We start from the raw sequence: 19,117 nt of genomic DNA on the forward strand, positions 1-19,117 counted from the left end.
GACTATGTTCTCTCTTTGTCACTATTGGCTCTAGCATGTATCAAATCCTTCCTGAGGTTCTTAGAATTCTTATAAGCCATTAGGGGGACACCCTCAAATACAAATCAGCATCATTGCTCAGAACATGCCAATGTCTCTTGATAATTTGTGTGATCTGTTTAGATTTGGTGTAGAATGTATGTACAAAAAGGATGCGCCTACTCTCAATCCTTTCGTCCCTCCCAATCACAGGGTGTAAAACATTTTCTTTAGCTGCCTGCGGTAAATCATGTGGATAGCCCCATCCTTAAACTTTCTCATCACTCCATCCGCCCGTCGTTCAAATGTCTCATTATCCGAGATAATTCTCCTAAGGTGTAATAGCTGCAAGTATGGCAGATCTTCTTTGAGTCTAGGTGGATGGAATGATGAGAAATGTAGATATGCGTTGCTATCAGTAGGTTTGGAGTATACATCAAATTTAAACTCATTTGATTCCTTCACAACCTCCACATTTAAAAAAAAAAAAATGGATCCTTACTGGATCGTATTTCATAGTGAATCAGATTTTCCCTTAAAGCACCTAGCATTTTCTTATCATACTATTACCCATATCTGGTTTGAGCGCTCACTGTAATTTTATATGCACAAAAATGTTCTTTCCCCTGGTGGGGATAGATTAAAAACTTTATTTCGTAGAGAAATGTACTAGATTTATAGATTAAATACCCTATATCCTAACGGCATGAAAAAGGATCGGGATTTTACATGTTTTAGATGAGATAAGTCTTAGCATGCCATAAGTCTACAAAACAAGTATCTAAGTCTACTTGTTTTGTCCTTATTTTTTTTTTAGTCATTATGCACTAAGGGTGTTCATTTGAAGATTTTGAAGTTGTAGTGTTGCTACTAGACATCTAGTTAACAACGTATCTGGCACAGCCTACAGAGGATCAACCACTAGTTATTTCAGATACATTAATATTTATATAATATACACACTTGCTTATTTAGGATTGATTATTGTGGTCTCTATATACTGTGATTTTTTTTATATATTAAGAGTTTCATAGGTGAACACATGTTCATTCATGTATACTCCTTTTGGGCGCCTTTTCACACCCAGCACTACTAATTGCCTGCCCCGACTCCATGGGTCTGGGACTGTGGCAAATCTTTATTTTTACTTTTTTCTTTTCTTTTCCTTTTTTCTCCTTTTCTTCTTTTTTTTCTTTGTTTTCTTTGTATTTATTTGTCTTATGGTATATATTTTTTCTGTTATTTTGTATGTATATTGATTTGGTGTTGTTTATATGTCAAATTTATATTCAGACATTTCTAATATCATCTGATGAATTTGTATATACGTTTGTGTTTCATCCCTTTATGAAATTGTACATGGATGTTTAATGCATGGGATGGATCTCGGGGTTATTGATTGGTGTAACTATAATTTTTTATGGAGTGCAGGTGGTTATGGTGGGCAAATATACATTCTTTCTTTTTTAACGTATCTGAAGTTGTTACATATATATATATATATGTGTATATATATATATATATATATATATATATATATATATATATATATATATATATATATAAGTGTTCTGTCTTGCTGTGTGTGGGATTGAACGTTCTATATATGACTACCATGGTAAACACGTCTTAGACTAGAGAAGCTATTTTTTTTGCCATATACTTATGATCAGATAGTGAGTTCCAAGCACAGCCATAGATTTGATTCCTGAGATTCAAGGCCCAGTTGATATGGTAAGACGGTCCTCTGTGCGTGAGTACGTCTGACGTCATACAAATGTGATGACATCAGACGGACGTGGAAGTAACTTCGTCTTACACACGGCTGTCTTTTTGGGTTCGGCTTATGAGGCTTTTTGGTCCCACAATGCCACCATAGGCAAGACAACATGATAACTCCACTCACATCCATCAGATGTACCAAAAAAAATTCTCCACCCCCTCACACTCATGTGTATTTAATCAGGAAATTATTATAAAATGTATAGGGTATATTAATAGGAACAGAGACCACTAGGTTAGATATTCTCCCTGAGGAAGGCTCAGATGCAAAAACGTTGTGGTTGCATTATCTCCTGCTTTTGGGTCAGTTGGCCTGTTTTAATATGGGTTTTTATATTGAGCATTTAGTATTGCATGTATAGTGGTTATCGGTATGTTATTATTAGTGTTGTCGCGGACATAAAATTTTCCGTTCGCGAACGGCAAACGTGAACTTCCTCAAATTTTTGCAAATGGGCGAACCGGGCGAACCGCCATAGACTTCAATAGGCAGGCAAATTTTAAAACCCACAGGGACTCTTTCTGGCCACAATAGTGATGGAAAAGTTGTTTCAAGGTGACTAACACCTGTACTGTGGCATGCCGGAGGGGGATCCATGGCAAAACTCCCATGGAAAATTACATAGTTGATGCAGATTCTGGTTTTAATCCATAAAGGGCATAAATCACCTAACATTCCTAAATTGTTTGGAATAACGTGCTTTAAAACATCAGGTAGTGTAAGGGTTACGCCCGCTTCACAGTGACAGACCAAACTCCCCATTTAATGCACCGCAAACAACCACAAACAGTCCATTTGCACAACCGCAAACTCCCCATTTGCACAAGGTTGGATACCAAGCTAGCCATGTCCCGTTCCTTGTCCTCACTGATGTCATTGAAGGTCTCTTCCTCCACCCAGCCACTTACAACACCAAGGGTCCCCGAAAGGTGACAACAAGCCCCCTGGGACGCCTGCTGTGTTTGGTCTTCCACCTCCTCAAAGCCACCTTCCTCCACTGACTCCACTTCTTCAGACTCCTCTCTCTGCGTTGCCTCTCACACATTTTTGGAATGCCTCAGACTCCACCAGCTTGTATGGTAAAAGAGTTCAGACAAGCCATCTGTCAGATGCCGGGCAAGGGGGTGACTTTGTGACATTGTCTTCTTACGCTCAAACATGTCCTTGACAGACACCTGACTGTGGGTAGATGAGCAGGAACTGCTCAAGGCGAGAGACGGAGTGGCGAATGGTTGAGAGGGGGCAAGGAGGACAGCAGTGGTTGACGTGGCTGAAGATGCTGGACCAGGAGGAGGATGGCGGCTTTGAGTTTGTGTGCTGCTTGTACTCATGTGTTGATCCCATAGGCGTTTGTGATGTGCGATCATGTGCCTTCGCAAAGCAGTTGTACCTAGGTGGGTGTTGGACTTCCCACGACTCAGTTTCTTTTGGCACAGGTTGCAAATGGCATCGCTGTATTCAGAGGCAGACACCCAAAAAAAATGCCACACTGCTGAGCTCTGCAATGACGGCATTCTGGTGGTGGCAACAGCATGCATTGATTGGCGTGCTGTCTGGCTGACCCCGGGTGCCGATCCATGTTGTCTGACTGTGCCACTAGCTCCTTGCGACGACCTCCCCCTGCTTCCAACTCGTCTCCTCCTCCTCTCTGTCTCCCCATCTGAACTTTCCCCCTGTTCTTCTGCTCTTCTAGCGGGCACCCACGTGACATCCGTGGACGCATCGTCATCATCAACCGCTTCACTTGTATCTGACAACTCAGCAAAGGAAGCAGCAGCGGGTACAACATCATCATCATCACACCGTACGTCCATGTGTGTAATGCTGCTTGACTGAGACATATCCCTGTTATCTACATCCTCTGGCAATAATGGTTGCGCATCACTCATTTCTTCCAACTGATGTGTAAATAACTCCTCTGACAGATCAAGTGAAGTGGCTGTGGTGCTAGTGTTGGTGGTGGCGGCAGGCGGGTGAGTGGTATCTTGAGAGGTGCCTGAAGCTAAGCTGGAGGAGGATGGTGCGTCAAGGTTCCGAGCGGAAGCTGTAGAAGATTGGGTGTCCTGTGTTAGCCAGTCAACTATGTCCTCAAAACATTTCGAGTTCTGGGTACGTGGCCTCTGAACACTGGGCATTATTCTAGGGCCAAAGGGAATCACAGCACCACGACCACGACGGCCCCTGCGCGGTGGCCTGCCTCTGCCTGTCATTTTTTTTTCGATTAGTGGTACTATGCGTGCAAGCTACTGTGACAACAGATATGAGTGGCACTGTGCACTGGCAGAAGTTGGCAGAGTAGACGCTGTAGGCCTGACACACACGCTTGCAGACAACTAACTGATATTAAATCAAAATTTTTTTTTTTTTAAATGTACACTACTGTTACACCAGATTTGAGTTGCACTGGTGTGACACTGTGCCCTGGCAGGCCCTGAAACGCACACGTGTGAAGGAAACTGACTGCTATTATTTCACAGTCCAAAAAGTTTTTTTTTTGTTAAATGCAAGCCATTGTGACACCAGATATGAGTGGTGGCACTGGGCAAGTGGGCACAGTATACGCTGTGAGCCTGACACACACACTGGCAGGCGGGCAACTGCAATTATATTACACAGGAAAAAAAAAAGCAGACTAATGTTCTAGCGCTAAAAAGGGCTTTTTGGGGTGCTGTCCTTACAGCAGAGATCAGATTAGTCCTTCAGGACTGTAGTGGACACTGAATACACTAGCCTAGCTATCGATTTCCCTATTAAATCAGCAGCAGCTACACTGTCCCTCCTCTCACTAAGAATGCAGCTTCCGGGAGGCGGGGCCTAACTGCAAAGCTGAACAGACGTGCTTGTCTGGGGCTCCAGCACTGCTAAGCCCAATGTTGTGTAATCCGCACTGACAAAGGCCAAAACCGGACTCAAATTGCAGCCCAAACGACAGATGACTGGGAGTACTATATGTAGATACCAAACATGTGCTGTTACTCACCGGACCCATGAACTTGGAAGTCGCGGCCTACCAGCAGGGATGGTGTGAGGGAGACGGCCGCTCCCCGACCAGCACACCAAGCTGAACATGCCAGTGTGGAACCCCATCTCCCCCCCCATGAACCGGCGGGGGTCATCCCAGTCCCCACCGACCAAGAGCACACGACTATACCGCATCCTGCCATCCCCCGGGGAGCCGATGGGAACGGCAAATAAAATGGCGGCCGCGTCCTGGTCGGTTAGGCCAACTCCTCAGCCTCTAGACGGCAATTACGTGGAAGATGTGCTCAAACGCCTTGACAAGATATTCAATGACTTCTGGGTCAAACTATACAAGCAATTGGAACAACCGCCACCCCCAACAACCCAGGAGGTAAAGGAGCAGGGAACGGGAGGGCGACACACCATGAGCACACTTCATCCCCAAGCTCCTGCTGTACAAACAGACAGCTCACCCAGTCGTAAGGGTGGCAGAGGGCCCACCCCGATGTACCTCACACGCCGCAAGCGAACTCCTCGCCACCAGAGGAGACGAGCTCCCAAGCCCATGATAAAAAGGCCTCTGAGGCACACGCGGAGAGACGAGAGGCACCGGACCGGACCCGCGAGACGGACCAACCAGGCCCAGCAGCCGAAAACACCGGGGCCGACCCAGAGCCCTGTCAGACTACAAACCCCTCACAGGATGCTACAGCCCCTTCTGCAGGTACGAGACCGGACCGGCATCCTGACCAAACACTGCAGTGCTGCTCCATGCGCCAGCCTCAGACCCAGGCCCCGAATGGGCATAGGATGACTGGGCAGTACCATGACTTTGGAGGGCCAGCACCGGGCTTTATGGACTCTAGCCCACCAGGAGGCTACAGGACTCACCCACAGAATAGCATTGGCAACAATACCCGTCAATCTATGGCTCCTGAATAGCATTGGCAACAATACCCGGCAATCTATGGCTCCTGAATAGCATTGGCAACAGTACCCGGCAATCTATGGCTCCTGAATAGCAGTCGCAGAGATACAGCACCCACGGACTTCTGATCCTTAAGGTGCAGCTAAAGCCACTTCGTCTATAGACAGTCATAACAGTTAACCTTTCCACATCATATACATGTCGCAATGCATAGTCTCTGAGAGCGGTTGATCACGATTCATACTAGGATGTCTTCCATGTTTTAGTGCAAACTAGTCTAACTACTAATATAGTTGAAACATGCTACTTTTATTCATGCCAGACAACCATGCAGGCCAGACTAACAAACATGCAAGGGCCAATCATAGTTAACCACCTCAGACATAGATAGCATCACCCTGGTTCTCAGTATGTCGATTTATATACTTACGCTCTGCTTAATATAACGTATTCACTATGATGTAAGCTTAAGCCTGTTTAAATTCAAAGATGTTCTTAAATTATCTAAATGTAGATATATATACTCACGCACTGCTTAATATAAAGTATTCTCTAAGACGTAAGCTTAAGCCTGTTTAAATTCAAAGATGTTCTTAAATTATCTAAATGTAGATATATATACTCACACACTGCTTAATATAAAGTATTCTCTATGACGTAAGCTTAAGCCTGTTTAAATTCAAAGATGTTCTTAAATTGTCTAAGCCTGTCTAAACACTACCAAGTTGTTGAATATGACTGACAAACCTCATAATAATTTAACATAAAATGTGCACGTATTAACATATACCCTATTGTTACAATTGTTACTTGAAAAGCATGAGGAATGCCGTTGGGGTACCACATGCTCATTTGTTATACCTCCATGCACTACAAAAATTAAGAAATAAAAAAACATTTTAAAAAATAAATACAAAATGTGGGTGAGGGTCTGGGAGGGAGGGTCTGCTGCTGATTGGCTGGAATGTGTCTGCTGACTGTGAGGTACAAGGTCAAAGTTTACTTAATGATGACGAATAGGGGGCGGACCGAACATCGCATATGTTCGCCCGCCTTGGCGAACGCGAACAAACTATGCTCGCCTGGAACTATTCGCCAGCGAACTGTTCGGGACATCTCTAGTTATTATATGTTTACATACCTGTACTGTTATCTGCATTTTCTTTATACAATCTATACTGTATCCACTGTATAATTAAAAACTGTTTTTATATGCAAATCTATTCTGGTGTGCTTATTTTCTACTGGTCTGACACAATTGGCATTAAGGAAATGCATCACATTTTTATCTGTCTGAAACATTAACTACATGAACATTTCCATTCAATGTAGAAGAAATACATTAAATTCTATACCTGGTTAATTCATTTGCCACAGCTTGTTTAATGATTTTTTTGTTGTTAGAAAACGTCTCCAATGCAAGAAAAATTATCAAAGTTGTCATGACTGCATAAATAATAAATTCCCTGTAAAAAAAGGAAAAGAACATACGATACACATATTAAAAATTTATCGCAAATGCAACATTTTCCAAAATATATTATTTACTCTAAAAGTAATATGCATTCCAACTTTATATTAATATTCCATACATTAAAAAAATTCTAATTTTCAATTAAAAAAATAAGAATTTATAAACATAGGTAACAGCTCACGTAGCTTGTCTTTGGGTGCATCCCCTCTCAGGTCTCATACGGGTTTTAGTTAAAGGGACACAATAGGCACCCAGACCACTTCAGCTCACTGAGGGGTCTGGGTGCAGTGTCCCAGCACCCTTAACCCTGAAAATGTAGTTATTGAAGTTTATTAAAAACTGCATAATTATCTTTATGGCTTAACTCCTTCTCTAGTGACGGTCTACCAGACAGCCATGAGAGGGACTTACAGATCTTAGGTCACCTGACTTTTGGTCACCTGATGCTGGACGTTCTTATGCGATTGCACATAGATGGATCCGAGCCAGACCCTTCTGCACCGGAGGAGGGGGTGGGGGTTTGAGGGGGGGTGCACTATAGGAAGCAGATGTGCCAGGAAAACAGCTTTGTTTTCGTGGCAATATAGTTTCATTTTAATAGGTGATGAGAAGTAAGTTGAAACCTGTATGAGACCTTGGCAGAGTGGATGGCAAGCTACTTTATTTGTTTTACATTCTCACTGTTCTCATTAACTCTTTTTGGTAATATGGATTTTACTAGGTGTTGTGGACTCTGGGTAACTCAACTGGTTACCTCCGCTATGGCCTTCCTTCCACCACACTCAGCTCTTTTATGCACAGCCCCATGCAAGGGGTTTCCGATAAAAAAAATACAGGGTCACCTCCCAGGCCCCTACCCCTCCCTGAGGTCCCAGCACGGGAACAGGACTTTGTTCTCTTTGTCCTTAAAGCCCGCCACCCCAACACAAGGTTTCCCACACCAGACAACAGGGGGTCTTCTTCCCAGGAGCCTCTGTACCTGGGAGCCAAAGTGCGGGAAAAGGGATAGTCCCTTTGTCTCGCAGGCACAGAAAAGCCCGCCAAACTAGCCAGTGCCCCAAAAGTGCCCACACCAACCTCAGGGACCCTCACAATGGCCCCTGTCATGAACCATCTCCATTCATGGGACCCCTGTGTGAAAACCAGGCAAGGGAAGCATCTCCTTTCAGGATACAAACGCTCCCATCTACACAAAAGGGCTTCCACCCAGGGGACCACTCATTAATGACTTCCCTTGCGGTTTCACACTTATGTTGCGAGTGTGAACATTCTAATTGTTTGATGTGAATGTTCTAATAGGGCACCGGGGAGGTTCTCATTTGGGCACTGAATGGGTTTGGAAGCGATCCACGAATGCTCCCCCTGGATGGCGTTCATCTATACGAAATGGTGGGTACCCAGGGGGGAGCACACGCCGATGGCTTCCCTTGTGGTTTTGGCACTAGGTCAAGGTCAGAGCGTTCTAATTAACATTCTAACTAGGGTTCTAAATGAGCTATTGGGATGGTCCCCGTTCGGGAGATGGATGAGCTCCTTTCGCATGAATGCTCCCGAAAGGGGGGCAGGGTACAATACAAGGTACAAACAGGGAGGAAATGCATATTACAAGCAGGGAATACACGAACAGACTGTGGGTCTGACACACTAGGGTCTGCCTAAGTCAAACGAGTAATCCAGTCTTGAATACCATGCTCATTGTGCCTAGGCGGTATGTGCTATAACTCACTAATGAGCCTCAATGAAGAGCAAAACAATCATCTGAGGTAACTGTCTCTTATGTAGAAGGAACCCACTGGCATTTCAGGTCTGGACCACCCTTGTGGGAGATATTAGTCTGATATGTGTCTGGATAACATTCACTCTAAAATGGCATTAGTGAGCTAAAATCTGTATGAAACATGAGATGGTATGCACTGAAGCGCAAGTTATTTGAGCTGTTGTCCCTTCTCAGTACTCTCATAAACATTTGTTTGTGGCTAATTTTCTGTTATACTGAGGGCATTTTCTTCTATTTTGAATTTATGTGTGCTTAAGCAATGCAAGGCTTTATAGATGTATTTAAATTTCAAGATTAAAGAGAGAACTGGAGCAAGAATTTATATCTGAGAACCACAAATTGGAATTATTAGATTTTTTATTTTTTATTTGTTAGGATCATACTTACCGATTGGCGGAACTCCCTCGGAGACACTTCCAGGTTTCACCAATCGACTCCGCCCATGCATCTGACGTCAGACGCAACCCCTTTAACCCCTTAAGGACACATGACATGTGTGACATGTCATGATTCCATTTTATTCCAAAAGTTTGGTCCTTAAGGGGTTAAAGGGCAGCCACGGCAACACTGAAATCGCTCAGTTAATTTGTTGCAAAGTGAGACAAAGTTGCTGATTGAGCTCCCTCCTGTGAATCGGCGTGTACCGAACCTCTGCTTATGCCTGCCTTTCTCCAACCCTTGACTTGGACCGGACAACTGACTACTATACAACCTTTCAACTCAAGCTAAGTTGCTTAAAATAATTACTTCAATACAAGTCAAGAGACTTTAACTTTCCTATTATTTGTGCTGGATTATCTCTATTTAGACTTCTGCCAAACTAATTCTGTTCACTTCTACTCCTTGTATTTTCTGCTTGAAGGAAGGAAATTCAACTGTATATTGTTTAATTCATATATCCATTCCTAATTCCTGGCTATTTAAACAAGTAAGCTCATTTTCATTTCTTCTTAAAGATACATTTAATTTTCTGCAAGTGTAATAAAATAAATATATTAGGTGCAAAGATAATAAATTCACTGATAATACATCATGTTTAATAAAAAGGTATTAAACATAGAAACATCAACAATTGATAAAATACAAGTCACAGTATATCACAGAAGGATGGAATAATCAAAACGCTTGCCACAAATACAATATCTCAAATAGCAATCATTTAAAGCAATCACAATGCATATATTGAATAATCACGTGCATCAGAATAATACACAGTTCACTATACAAGCTACAAATCAAAGACCAGTCATAAACATGTAACACTCAGCAATAAATGCATTAACTGTCTGCTTTATAGTCTAATGCACAGCAAATATACAGTAAATGCAAATCTCCACCTCCTCTATAGTCTAATACACAGAAAATATTGTGAGGTTAAACCAAACACACAATGATATTAAAACAATATAGTAACACAACTATCATATGAATGAACCAAGTAGTACAATCAAATATAGTTACCAACAGAGTGTAGATCTGAATATTGAAGTCTCCCCTGGACCTCTACTTGGTAGTCACTCCTTGAAGTTCCTACCAGAACTGCTCTGTCTCTAGCCATTTTGAGCCTATATTTATACAGCTTTTCTCTTTGAACTTTTTCCCTCAATTTACCCATACCTTCCCTCCATCTACCTAAATTATCTTGGGGGCATGTGATGGGTTTGGGAGGGTCTAAATCTCAGCAATAAATTCTTTATTTCTTGTTTGATGTAAGTGGTTCACAATGGAAGTAAACGACTATTTACCATTTAAATACAAGTTGGGAAAAACTCATAAACACCCTATTGATAACATGAAATGAGATAAACTCAGGATAAAAACTGGTCCAATATTGTGTTCTTAAGGTTTGCTTTGTTAACAGTTAGACAAAAGGTCTTTGATTTTGGAATTGATAACCCCAACTGTCCCATCTAAATTAACAGTTAGATCAAAGACTCTTTGTCTTGGAAATTATACCACCTCGTTTTTCCTAATTTGCATGACACTTGTAACCTCTACTTTTTATATTAAAAGGCCCAAAGATCAATCATACAGATTTACATTCTATTTCCTACATTTGATTTACTTTCTAATTTGATTTACATTCTAATATTTCTTACACACTGATGATGCCTAACAAGGTTAAAATGATTGTCTGGGTTTGCTGTATCTCTCCTGCAGAGAGAGACAGCCTGTATTTTGGATCTGTTCTGCCATTTTGGGTGGAATAAGTCTGAGATGCAAATGGCATGGTTCTCTTTGTAATGGCACAAAATGAGCTAAAGAACTGAGCAGGAATCCACTGAAGGGCAGGCCTTTTGCTCTCAGCACTCTCTCGCGGCTTTTTTTTCTTCTCATGTCCTCCTGTGAGCACAGCACTGTATCAGAGCATTGACATGGGCTTCCCCCTCCCTCCGCTGGGACTAAGTGCCAGCGGGCTGGTGAGGGAGATCTTTGATCTCCTCATCAGCCCTAGAGGGCTTACAGCAAGGCTGGCTCTGCATGGGTCGGCAGGGGATATAAAAGTATCTCCCCCGCCGGCCTTGGTCCACGACCATCGAGGCCCACTGGGCTTTTCTGCAGAACTCACCAACGCCCACACTAAATCCCAAACCACCCACCAGTGGGCTGTAGGGACCAGGTTACCTACGCCTAGATGAGGGTATCATCTGTTTTTCTTTTGTTACCTGTGATATCTCCCTCTTCTCTTAGCCTTGATTATTTATATTTTTTCTTTGATCTATTTATGAGTATGTATTATTTACCTTGTATGCTAGTTTATATGTTGTGATAATTTTTTCTCCAATTTGTTCTCTTCCATTTTTTTCTTTTTTAAAGTGGCACTGTTATGCCGAACTTACCTTTACCGAATTGCTTCCTCTTCTCTTCCTCTCTCCGGATCTGTTCTTCTTGTCTTCCTAACTGATCTAGTTTTCTTTACATTATAAGACAAAGTAGGGACTATTTGACTATTTGATCTGCTTTGACCCAGGGGATGAGCTATTTCCGCTCCATTTCCTGTGGTCAAAGTATTTTCCCAAAATACTCACCTCTCTTTTAGCTGCTTCATTTGCTGTTCAAAGGCCGGCGATGTAACGGAGCAATAGTCCTAACAAGGACTTTTGCTCTGCTGGATCCATGAATACCAGAACTATGGAAAAAGGCACTGTGAAGTGAATATCTCTATCCCTCCCCAGTAACTGGATGACACACAGTTCTGGGAGTACAACTGATTTATTCAGCACACTGGTTTATGCACAGACCCCCAGCATGGGGTCTTCATTCAAAACTACAGAAGCCCCTTCCAGGCATTCCTGTGTCTGGGAGATACAGTGAGGGAAAAAAGTATTTGATAACCTGCTGATTTTTAATGTTTGTCCACTGACAAAGAAATAATCAGTCTATCATTTTAATAGTAGGTGTATTTTAACAGTGAGAGACAGAAAAACTAAATAAAAAATCCAGAAAGAAATGTCCAAAAAGTTATAAATTGATTTGTATATCAATGAGTGAAATAAGTATCTGATCCCCTATCAATTAGCAAGAATACTGGCTCCCTGGTGTCTTTTATACAGGTAACGAGCTGAGATTAGGAGCACTCTCTTAAAGGGAGTTCTCTTAATCTCAGCTTGTTACCTGTATAAAAGACACCTGTCCACAGAAGCAATCAATCAATCAGATTCCAAACTTTCCACCATGGCCAAGATCAAAGAGCTGTCCAAGGATGTCAGGGACAAGATTGTAGACCTACACAAGGCTGGGATGGGCTACAAGACCATCGCGAAGCAGCTTGGTGACAACAGTTGGTGTGATTATTCGCAAACAAAGAAACACAAAATAACTGTCAGTCTCCCTCTGTCTCCATGCAAGATCTCACCTTGTGGAGTTTCAATGATCATGAGAATGGTGAGGAATCAGCCCAGAACTACACAGGAGGATTATGTTAATGATCTCAAGGAAGCTGGGATCATAGTCATTAAGAAAACTATTGGTAACACACTATGCCGTAAAGGACTGAAATCCTACAGCCCCTGCAAGGTCTCCCTGCTCAAGAAAGCACATGTACATGCCAACCTGAAATTTACCAATGAACATCTGAATGATCCATAGGAGAACTGGGTGAAAGTGTTGTGGTCAGATGAGACCAAAATCGAGCTCTTTGGCATCAACTCAAATCGCCGTGTTTGGAGGAGGAAGAATGCTGGCTATGACTCCAAGAACACCATGCTTTGGAGGTGTTTTTCTGCTAAGGGGACAGGACAACTGCACCACATCAAAGGGATGATGGACAGGGCCATGTGCTGTCAAATCTTGGGTGACAACCTCCTTCCCTCAGCCAGGGCATTGAAAATGGGTCGTGGATAGATATTCCAGCATGACAGTGACCCAAAACACACAGCCAAGGCAACAAAGGAGTGGCTCAAGAAGAAGCACATTAAGGTTCAGTCTCCAGCCCTTAATCCCATAGAAAATATGTGGAGGGAGCTGAAGGTTTTAGTTGCCAAGCATCAGCCTCAAAACCTTAATGGCTTGGAGAGGATCTGCAAAGAAGAGTGGGACAAAATCGCTCCTGAGATGTGTATAAACCTGGTGGCCAACTACAAGAAATATCTGACCTCTGTAATTGCCAACAAGGGTTTTGCCACCGAGTGCTAAGTCGAAGGGGTCAAATACTTATTTCACTCATTGACCTGCAAATCAATGTCTGGTTTCAGTCTGGTTTCCGCGCTAAGCACTCTGTGGAAACGGCACTGACCAAAGTATCCAATGATCTACTCGCTGCAAAATCTCGTGGTCACTACTCTATCCTAATTCTCCTTGACCTGTCTGTGGCTTTTGACACTGTTGATCATCAACAGCTTCTTCTCATCCTCCGCAATATCGGTCTACAAGATATTGCTCTCTCCTGGTGCTCCTCCTACCTCTCCCAGCACCCTTGCAGTGTTTCTTTCTCTGGATCTGCTTCTTCTCCCCAACTCCTCTCTGTTGATGTCCCCCAACGTTCAGTCCTTGGTCCCCTACTGTTCTCCATCTATACTGCCTCCCTTGGAAAACTCATTAGCTCCTTTGCCTTCCAATATCATTTCTATGCAGATGACACACAAATCTACCTGTCCTCTCCTGATCTCTCCCTGTCCCTCTTGACTTGTGTCTCTGACTGCCTCTCTGCTGTTTCTAACTGGATGGCTGCCCACTTCCTTAAACTAAACTTGACCAAAACTGAAATTCTGGTTTTTCCTCCCTCAAGTGTTGTTACTCCTGTGTCTGTCTCCCTCCAAGTCAACGGTGCTACCATCAGCTCCACCACGCAGGCTCGCTGCCTAGGTGTTCTTTTTTACTCTGACCTCTCCTTCAAGCCTCATGTTCAATCTATCGCCAAATCCTGTCATTTCCATCTCAAAAACATTGCGCGCATCTGCCCCTACTTAACGCCAGATGCGACTAAGGTGTTGGTCCATTCCACTGTCCTTTCTCGCCTTGACTACTGTAATCCGCTTCTCAGTGGTCTTACGCGCTCCCAACTTGCGCCGTTATAGTCCATAATGAATGCGGCGGCGAGGCTCATCTTCCTGTCCGCCCACACCTCCCATGCCTCAACCTTCTGTCAGTCCCTGCATTGGCTTCCTATAAAATATAGAGCTCAATTTAAAATTCTGGTTCTTGCTTTCAAATCTCTACATAATGCTGCTCCCACCTATCTATCCTCCCTTATACACAAGTATGTCCCGTCTAGGCCCTTACGATCTGCTGAAGACTTACGTCTATCTTCTGTCCGTACTCCTACCTCTGATGCTCGCCTTCAAGATTTCTCGAGAGCTGCACCGTTCCTGTGGAACTCGCTTCCCTCCTCCGTTAGATGCTCACCCAGTCTCCACTCCTTAAAAAAATCGTTAAAAACCCACTTCTTCATAAAAGCGTATCAATTATACTGTTAATAGCTCCCAACTGATTCCTCTTCTGCAACTGTCACTAGTCTAATACTATCCTTACCTTTTGTGTCATTTTCCCCCACTCCCTCTAGCATATAAGCTCATTGAGCAGGGGCCTCAACCCCTCTGTTCCTGTGTGTCCAACTTGTCTGGTTACAACTACATGTCTGTTCGTCCACCCATTGTAAAGCGTTGCGGAATTTGACGGCGCGCTATAAATATCATAATAATAATAATAATAATAATGTATAACTTTTTTGACATGCATTTTTCTTTTTTTTATTCTGTATCTCACTGTTAAAATACACCTACCACTAAAATTATATATCATTTTTTGTCAGTGGGCAAACATTCTAAATCAGCAGGGGATGAAATACATTTTTTGTAATTGAGTCAAAACTGAGTAACTCAATTATCTCTCAGTTACAAGAAACCACATGAAACATACATTAAACACCCCAAAAACATAGTCATAATTCACAGGAACCCCACAAGTCTTATATCCGCTAATAGCCTGGATCTGAGCACCCAAGTTGTCAAAAAAGCACTCAGATCCATCTGGTAGAACAAAATCGACTTTTGGGGGGGCGTGGCCTGGACGCCGGACGAGATGGCGGCGTGAAACGAGGGCTCCCTTCAGGCTCACAGCTAAAACCCGCTAAACACGCACTAATCGACGGAATAATGGGAAAAAATACCAAGCAACAGCAGGCTGCCTCAACCGCCGGCACCCCGAGGAGCTCTCAAAGGGCAGGCATGCGCCAATACCTCACAGCCCCGGTCGACCACACCGCACAGGCCTCCAACGGCGCAGAAGCCTCGGGCCTACCACGCCCGTCCTCACCGCATGGCAAGCACCAACAACAGGTACAGCCCGGACTTAACCCGCCCCAGGCCCAAACACAGCCGGACTGGGTAGCACTAATTAGCAGCTTACCCACTAAAGCCGACTTAAAAGAGGCCAACATGGCACTGCATAATTCCTTAAAGGGAGAACTTCAGGCCCTAAGGGAGGACATACAGGGAATCCATCACAAGCTAAACAAACAGGAGGCAGAATGTGATCAAGTGGTGTCGGCGCAAAACACGGCCGCGGACATCATACAGAAGCAAGCGGCCCAAATCCGCCAAATGGCCCTCCATGTTGAAGATCTGGATAACAGAGGGAGGCGGCAAAACATAAGAATAAGGGGCCTACCAGAAGATCTAGACCAAACTACCCCGATACGAGACACCCTAACTGAGATATTTAATTCCCTCCTGCAGAGGCCAACCGAGACGCCCATCATCTTTGTCAGGGCGCACAGAGCCCTCCGACCTAGGGGACCTCCAGATTTCCCCCCCCAGGGATGTTATCTGCTGCCTACAACACTTTCAAGAAAAAGAAGACATCCTGAGAAGCGCTAGGGACAAGAAACAAGTCTCACATAATGGCCACGACATACAGCTATACCCTGATCTTTCGCCGGCAACATTGGCGTACAGGCGGGCCATGCGCCCACTCACACACGTGCTACAGGCCAATCGGATCAGATACCGTTGGAACTTCCCAACAGGACTTCAAATCACCACACCGACTGGCCCTCTCACGGCGAGGAGAGAAGAAGATTTAGGGGACCTCATGAAGGACCTACAACTACCCCCACTACACATGACTTGGCCGGACCCAATGGCCTTCTATAACTTTGCTCCTGAGACACACCGTCAGGCACAGCCACCTCCCAGAACCCGGAGGACGAGACAACAGACTACTTGTCCCTCGGGAGCCAACGCATAAGAGGACAAGCACAACCCTCCACCCCTGGAACCCACGGGAGACCGACCGCAACCAAGTTTACAGTCGCCTACCCCCACCTCGAGAGACTAAAGACACCCCGCACGTCTGAAACGCAAGTATACAGCCCAATGGGCGATAGACACTCAGAACTCACATGGCCACAGAGAACTTTAGACACAGGCGGACATGCTCTGCCCACAGTGTATGAAGGACAATGCGATACCAAGACATTGCTCCGGACTCCAGATTCCACCACCTTGCTAAACAGTCAGGGGCCACAGGGAATAGCTGGGGAAGGGTTACTGTAGGGAAGAGAGCACACTCACAGACCTGCCCAACCTTAGCTAGAATAGAATAGGGAGGGTCCGTGTCCCGGCTGGGCCCTGCCGCCGGAGCCCGCCCGACCTGTGACGAACCTCGGGGTGCAGGCGGGGGGCTCCGCTGACGGGGCACACCTGGGAGGGGAGGAACAAACGACCAAAAACACTGTGGAACAGATGATGAGTAAGCAGATGGATCGGAAGACCCAGTAGTGGGGATTGTACGAACATCTGCTTCATGAAAGTGGGAGGGGGACGGGGTCAACAAAGGGCATACACCCTGGTAATTATCCTCTTAACATGGTCAGACCGCCCGAACTGATACACTGCTAAACCCGCCCCGGGTCCCGGGCACCGTATAACCACAATTCGGACCCAACCTTCCACACGCATAGACCCAGTAGGGGATGCCACTCATGATACGAGATAGAGAGGCCCAGAAACTCGAGCACTACCTGACCCAGACGTCCCAGTCATGCTCAATCACCATATGTGGGAACTGTGTGGGTTTTGGGGGGGGGGGCGAAATGTACACGATCTTGTAAAGTTGTCAAACTGTTCAGACTTGTTTTCACCTGTTGTGATATGTAACCAGTTATACCGCTGCTTTATTAATGCGACCTTATTACAAATGACAGAACAGCCACACGCTGAATTAAGGCACTCATCGACACACACCCATACAGGCCATAGGGCCAGTACACCCCGAGGCGGGGACGACAGAAACGCACATATCAAATGAACAAAGACGAGCCACATAGGGAAGCCACGTGACCCGACGCGACACAGGGACACCGACTCGCCACACCGGACGCCCAACCGACGCCCTACAGGGAGGCGCCAACCAGGTAACGAGCCACTCACGACACCTCTGGAGGTGCGGTGGAGAGAGGCTCACCGACGCCTATACCTTATCGTCATTAGATAGTGACGAGACACCCGGAGGCATTTCCACACCTCCACCACTTACCCTTCCACCCAGACCCTCATACCACCTCCATCTCCACCCTAACGTCTACTCCTCTGACCGTACCCTCCCTGACACACTTGGGACTCGACGTGTCTACCCGACACGCAGAGACCCCAGACGGAGACACCCCCTAAACCCGTCCATAAACGACCCGACCACACGACATGACGTTGACTCCCGACCAATTACGTGTCCTCACAATAAATGCTAAGGGACTGAACAAGCCGGAGAAGAGGACGGGGGCCCTACGAGACTTCCACAGACACAGGGCCTCAATAGTCATGGTACAGGAAACCCACTTCAAAAGAGGGGCAAGACCTAAACTGACAAACCATCACTACAACCAAGGGTATTACAGTGACTACCATGGTGGTAAGGCCAGGGGGACAGCGATACTCCTTCACAAAAGGCTGCCGTTCCAGGAGGGGGGATGCATGACCGACGACGAAGGTCGATACCTATTCATCGAAGAGACAATTGCGGGACACCAATACACGTTCGCAAACATCTATGCTCCAAACAAACAACAAGCGCGCTTCCTCAAACAGACACTGCAAAAGCTCCAACACTTCACAGCAGGGACTCTCATTCTAGGGGGGGACTTTAATATTGCGCTAGACCCGGCATGGGACACTTCATCGGGCGTCTCCCATGTCCCCACACAACACCTACAACACATCAAATCCCTTCTCCGTAGCCAGCGCCTAGTTGACTGCTGGAGAGCCCACCATCCAGATGAAAGGAACTTCACTTTCTACTCCCAACCACACAACTCCTACTCTCGGATAGATCATGTCTATACCACGCACCACGACCTCCCCCTGGTGACTGCGGTCACAATCGGTGGGGCCACCTGGTCGGACCACGCCCCAGTATTACTGACCCTGACATCACCACTTTACCGCCCCACGAACCCGAAATGGAGACTCAATGAGTACCTCCTAGCCAATCAAGAGATCTCGGGCTTCATAGGCGAGAAAATAAAAGAATACCTCACACTCAACACGGCTGAGCAGACCTCCCCGACAATCCGTTGGGAAGCGCACAAGAGCGTGATAAGGGGACACTACATACAACAGGGGGCACTACTGAAGAAACGGACCGAGGCACGGTTAACCGACCTACTGTCCGACATCCACAAGGTAGATGCACAAAACAAACAAACACCAGACAGCACACACCAATCAAGACTTCTCCAAC

The 19,117-nt window shown here is 45.1% G+C and overlaps 1 protein-coding gene across 1 annotated transcript in view; it reads right to left on the minus strand.

The window, feature by feature from the left end:
- LOC134608844 (polycystin-1-like protein 1) overlaps positions 1-19,117 on the minus strand; it is a 363,482-nt gene that overhangs the window by 252,942 nt on the left and 91,423 nt on the right. The window contains exon 3 of the mRNA XM_063452022.1: positions 7,046-7,156. Within this exon, the coding sequence (XP_063308092.1) occupies positions 7,046-7,134 (89 nt within the window). The 5' untranslated portion in view covers positions 7,135-7,156. The remainder of the gene's footprint in view (positions 1-7,045; positions 7,157-19,117) is intronic.

Source organism: Pelobates fuscus, chromosome 4 (genome assembly GCF_036172605.1).
Source record: "Pelobates fuscus isolate aPelFus1 chromosome 4, aPelFus1.pri, whole genome shotgun sequence".
Lineage (NCBI taxonomy): Eukaryota > Metazoa > Chordata > Amphibia > Anura > Pelobatidae > Pelobates > Pelobates fuscus.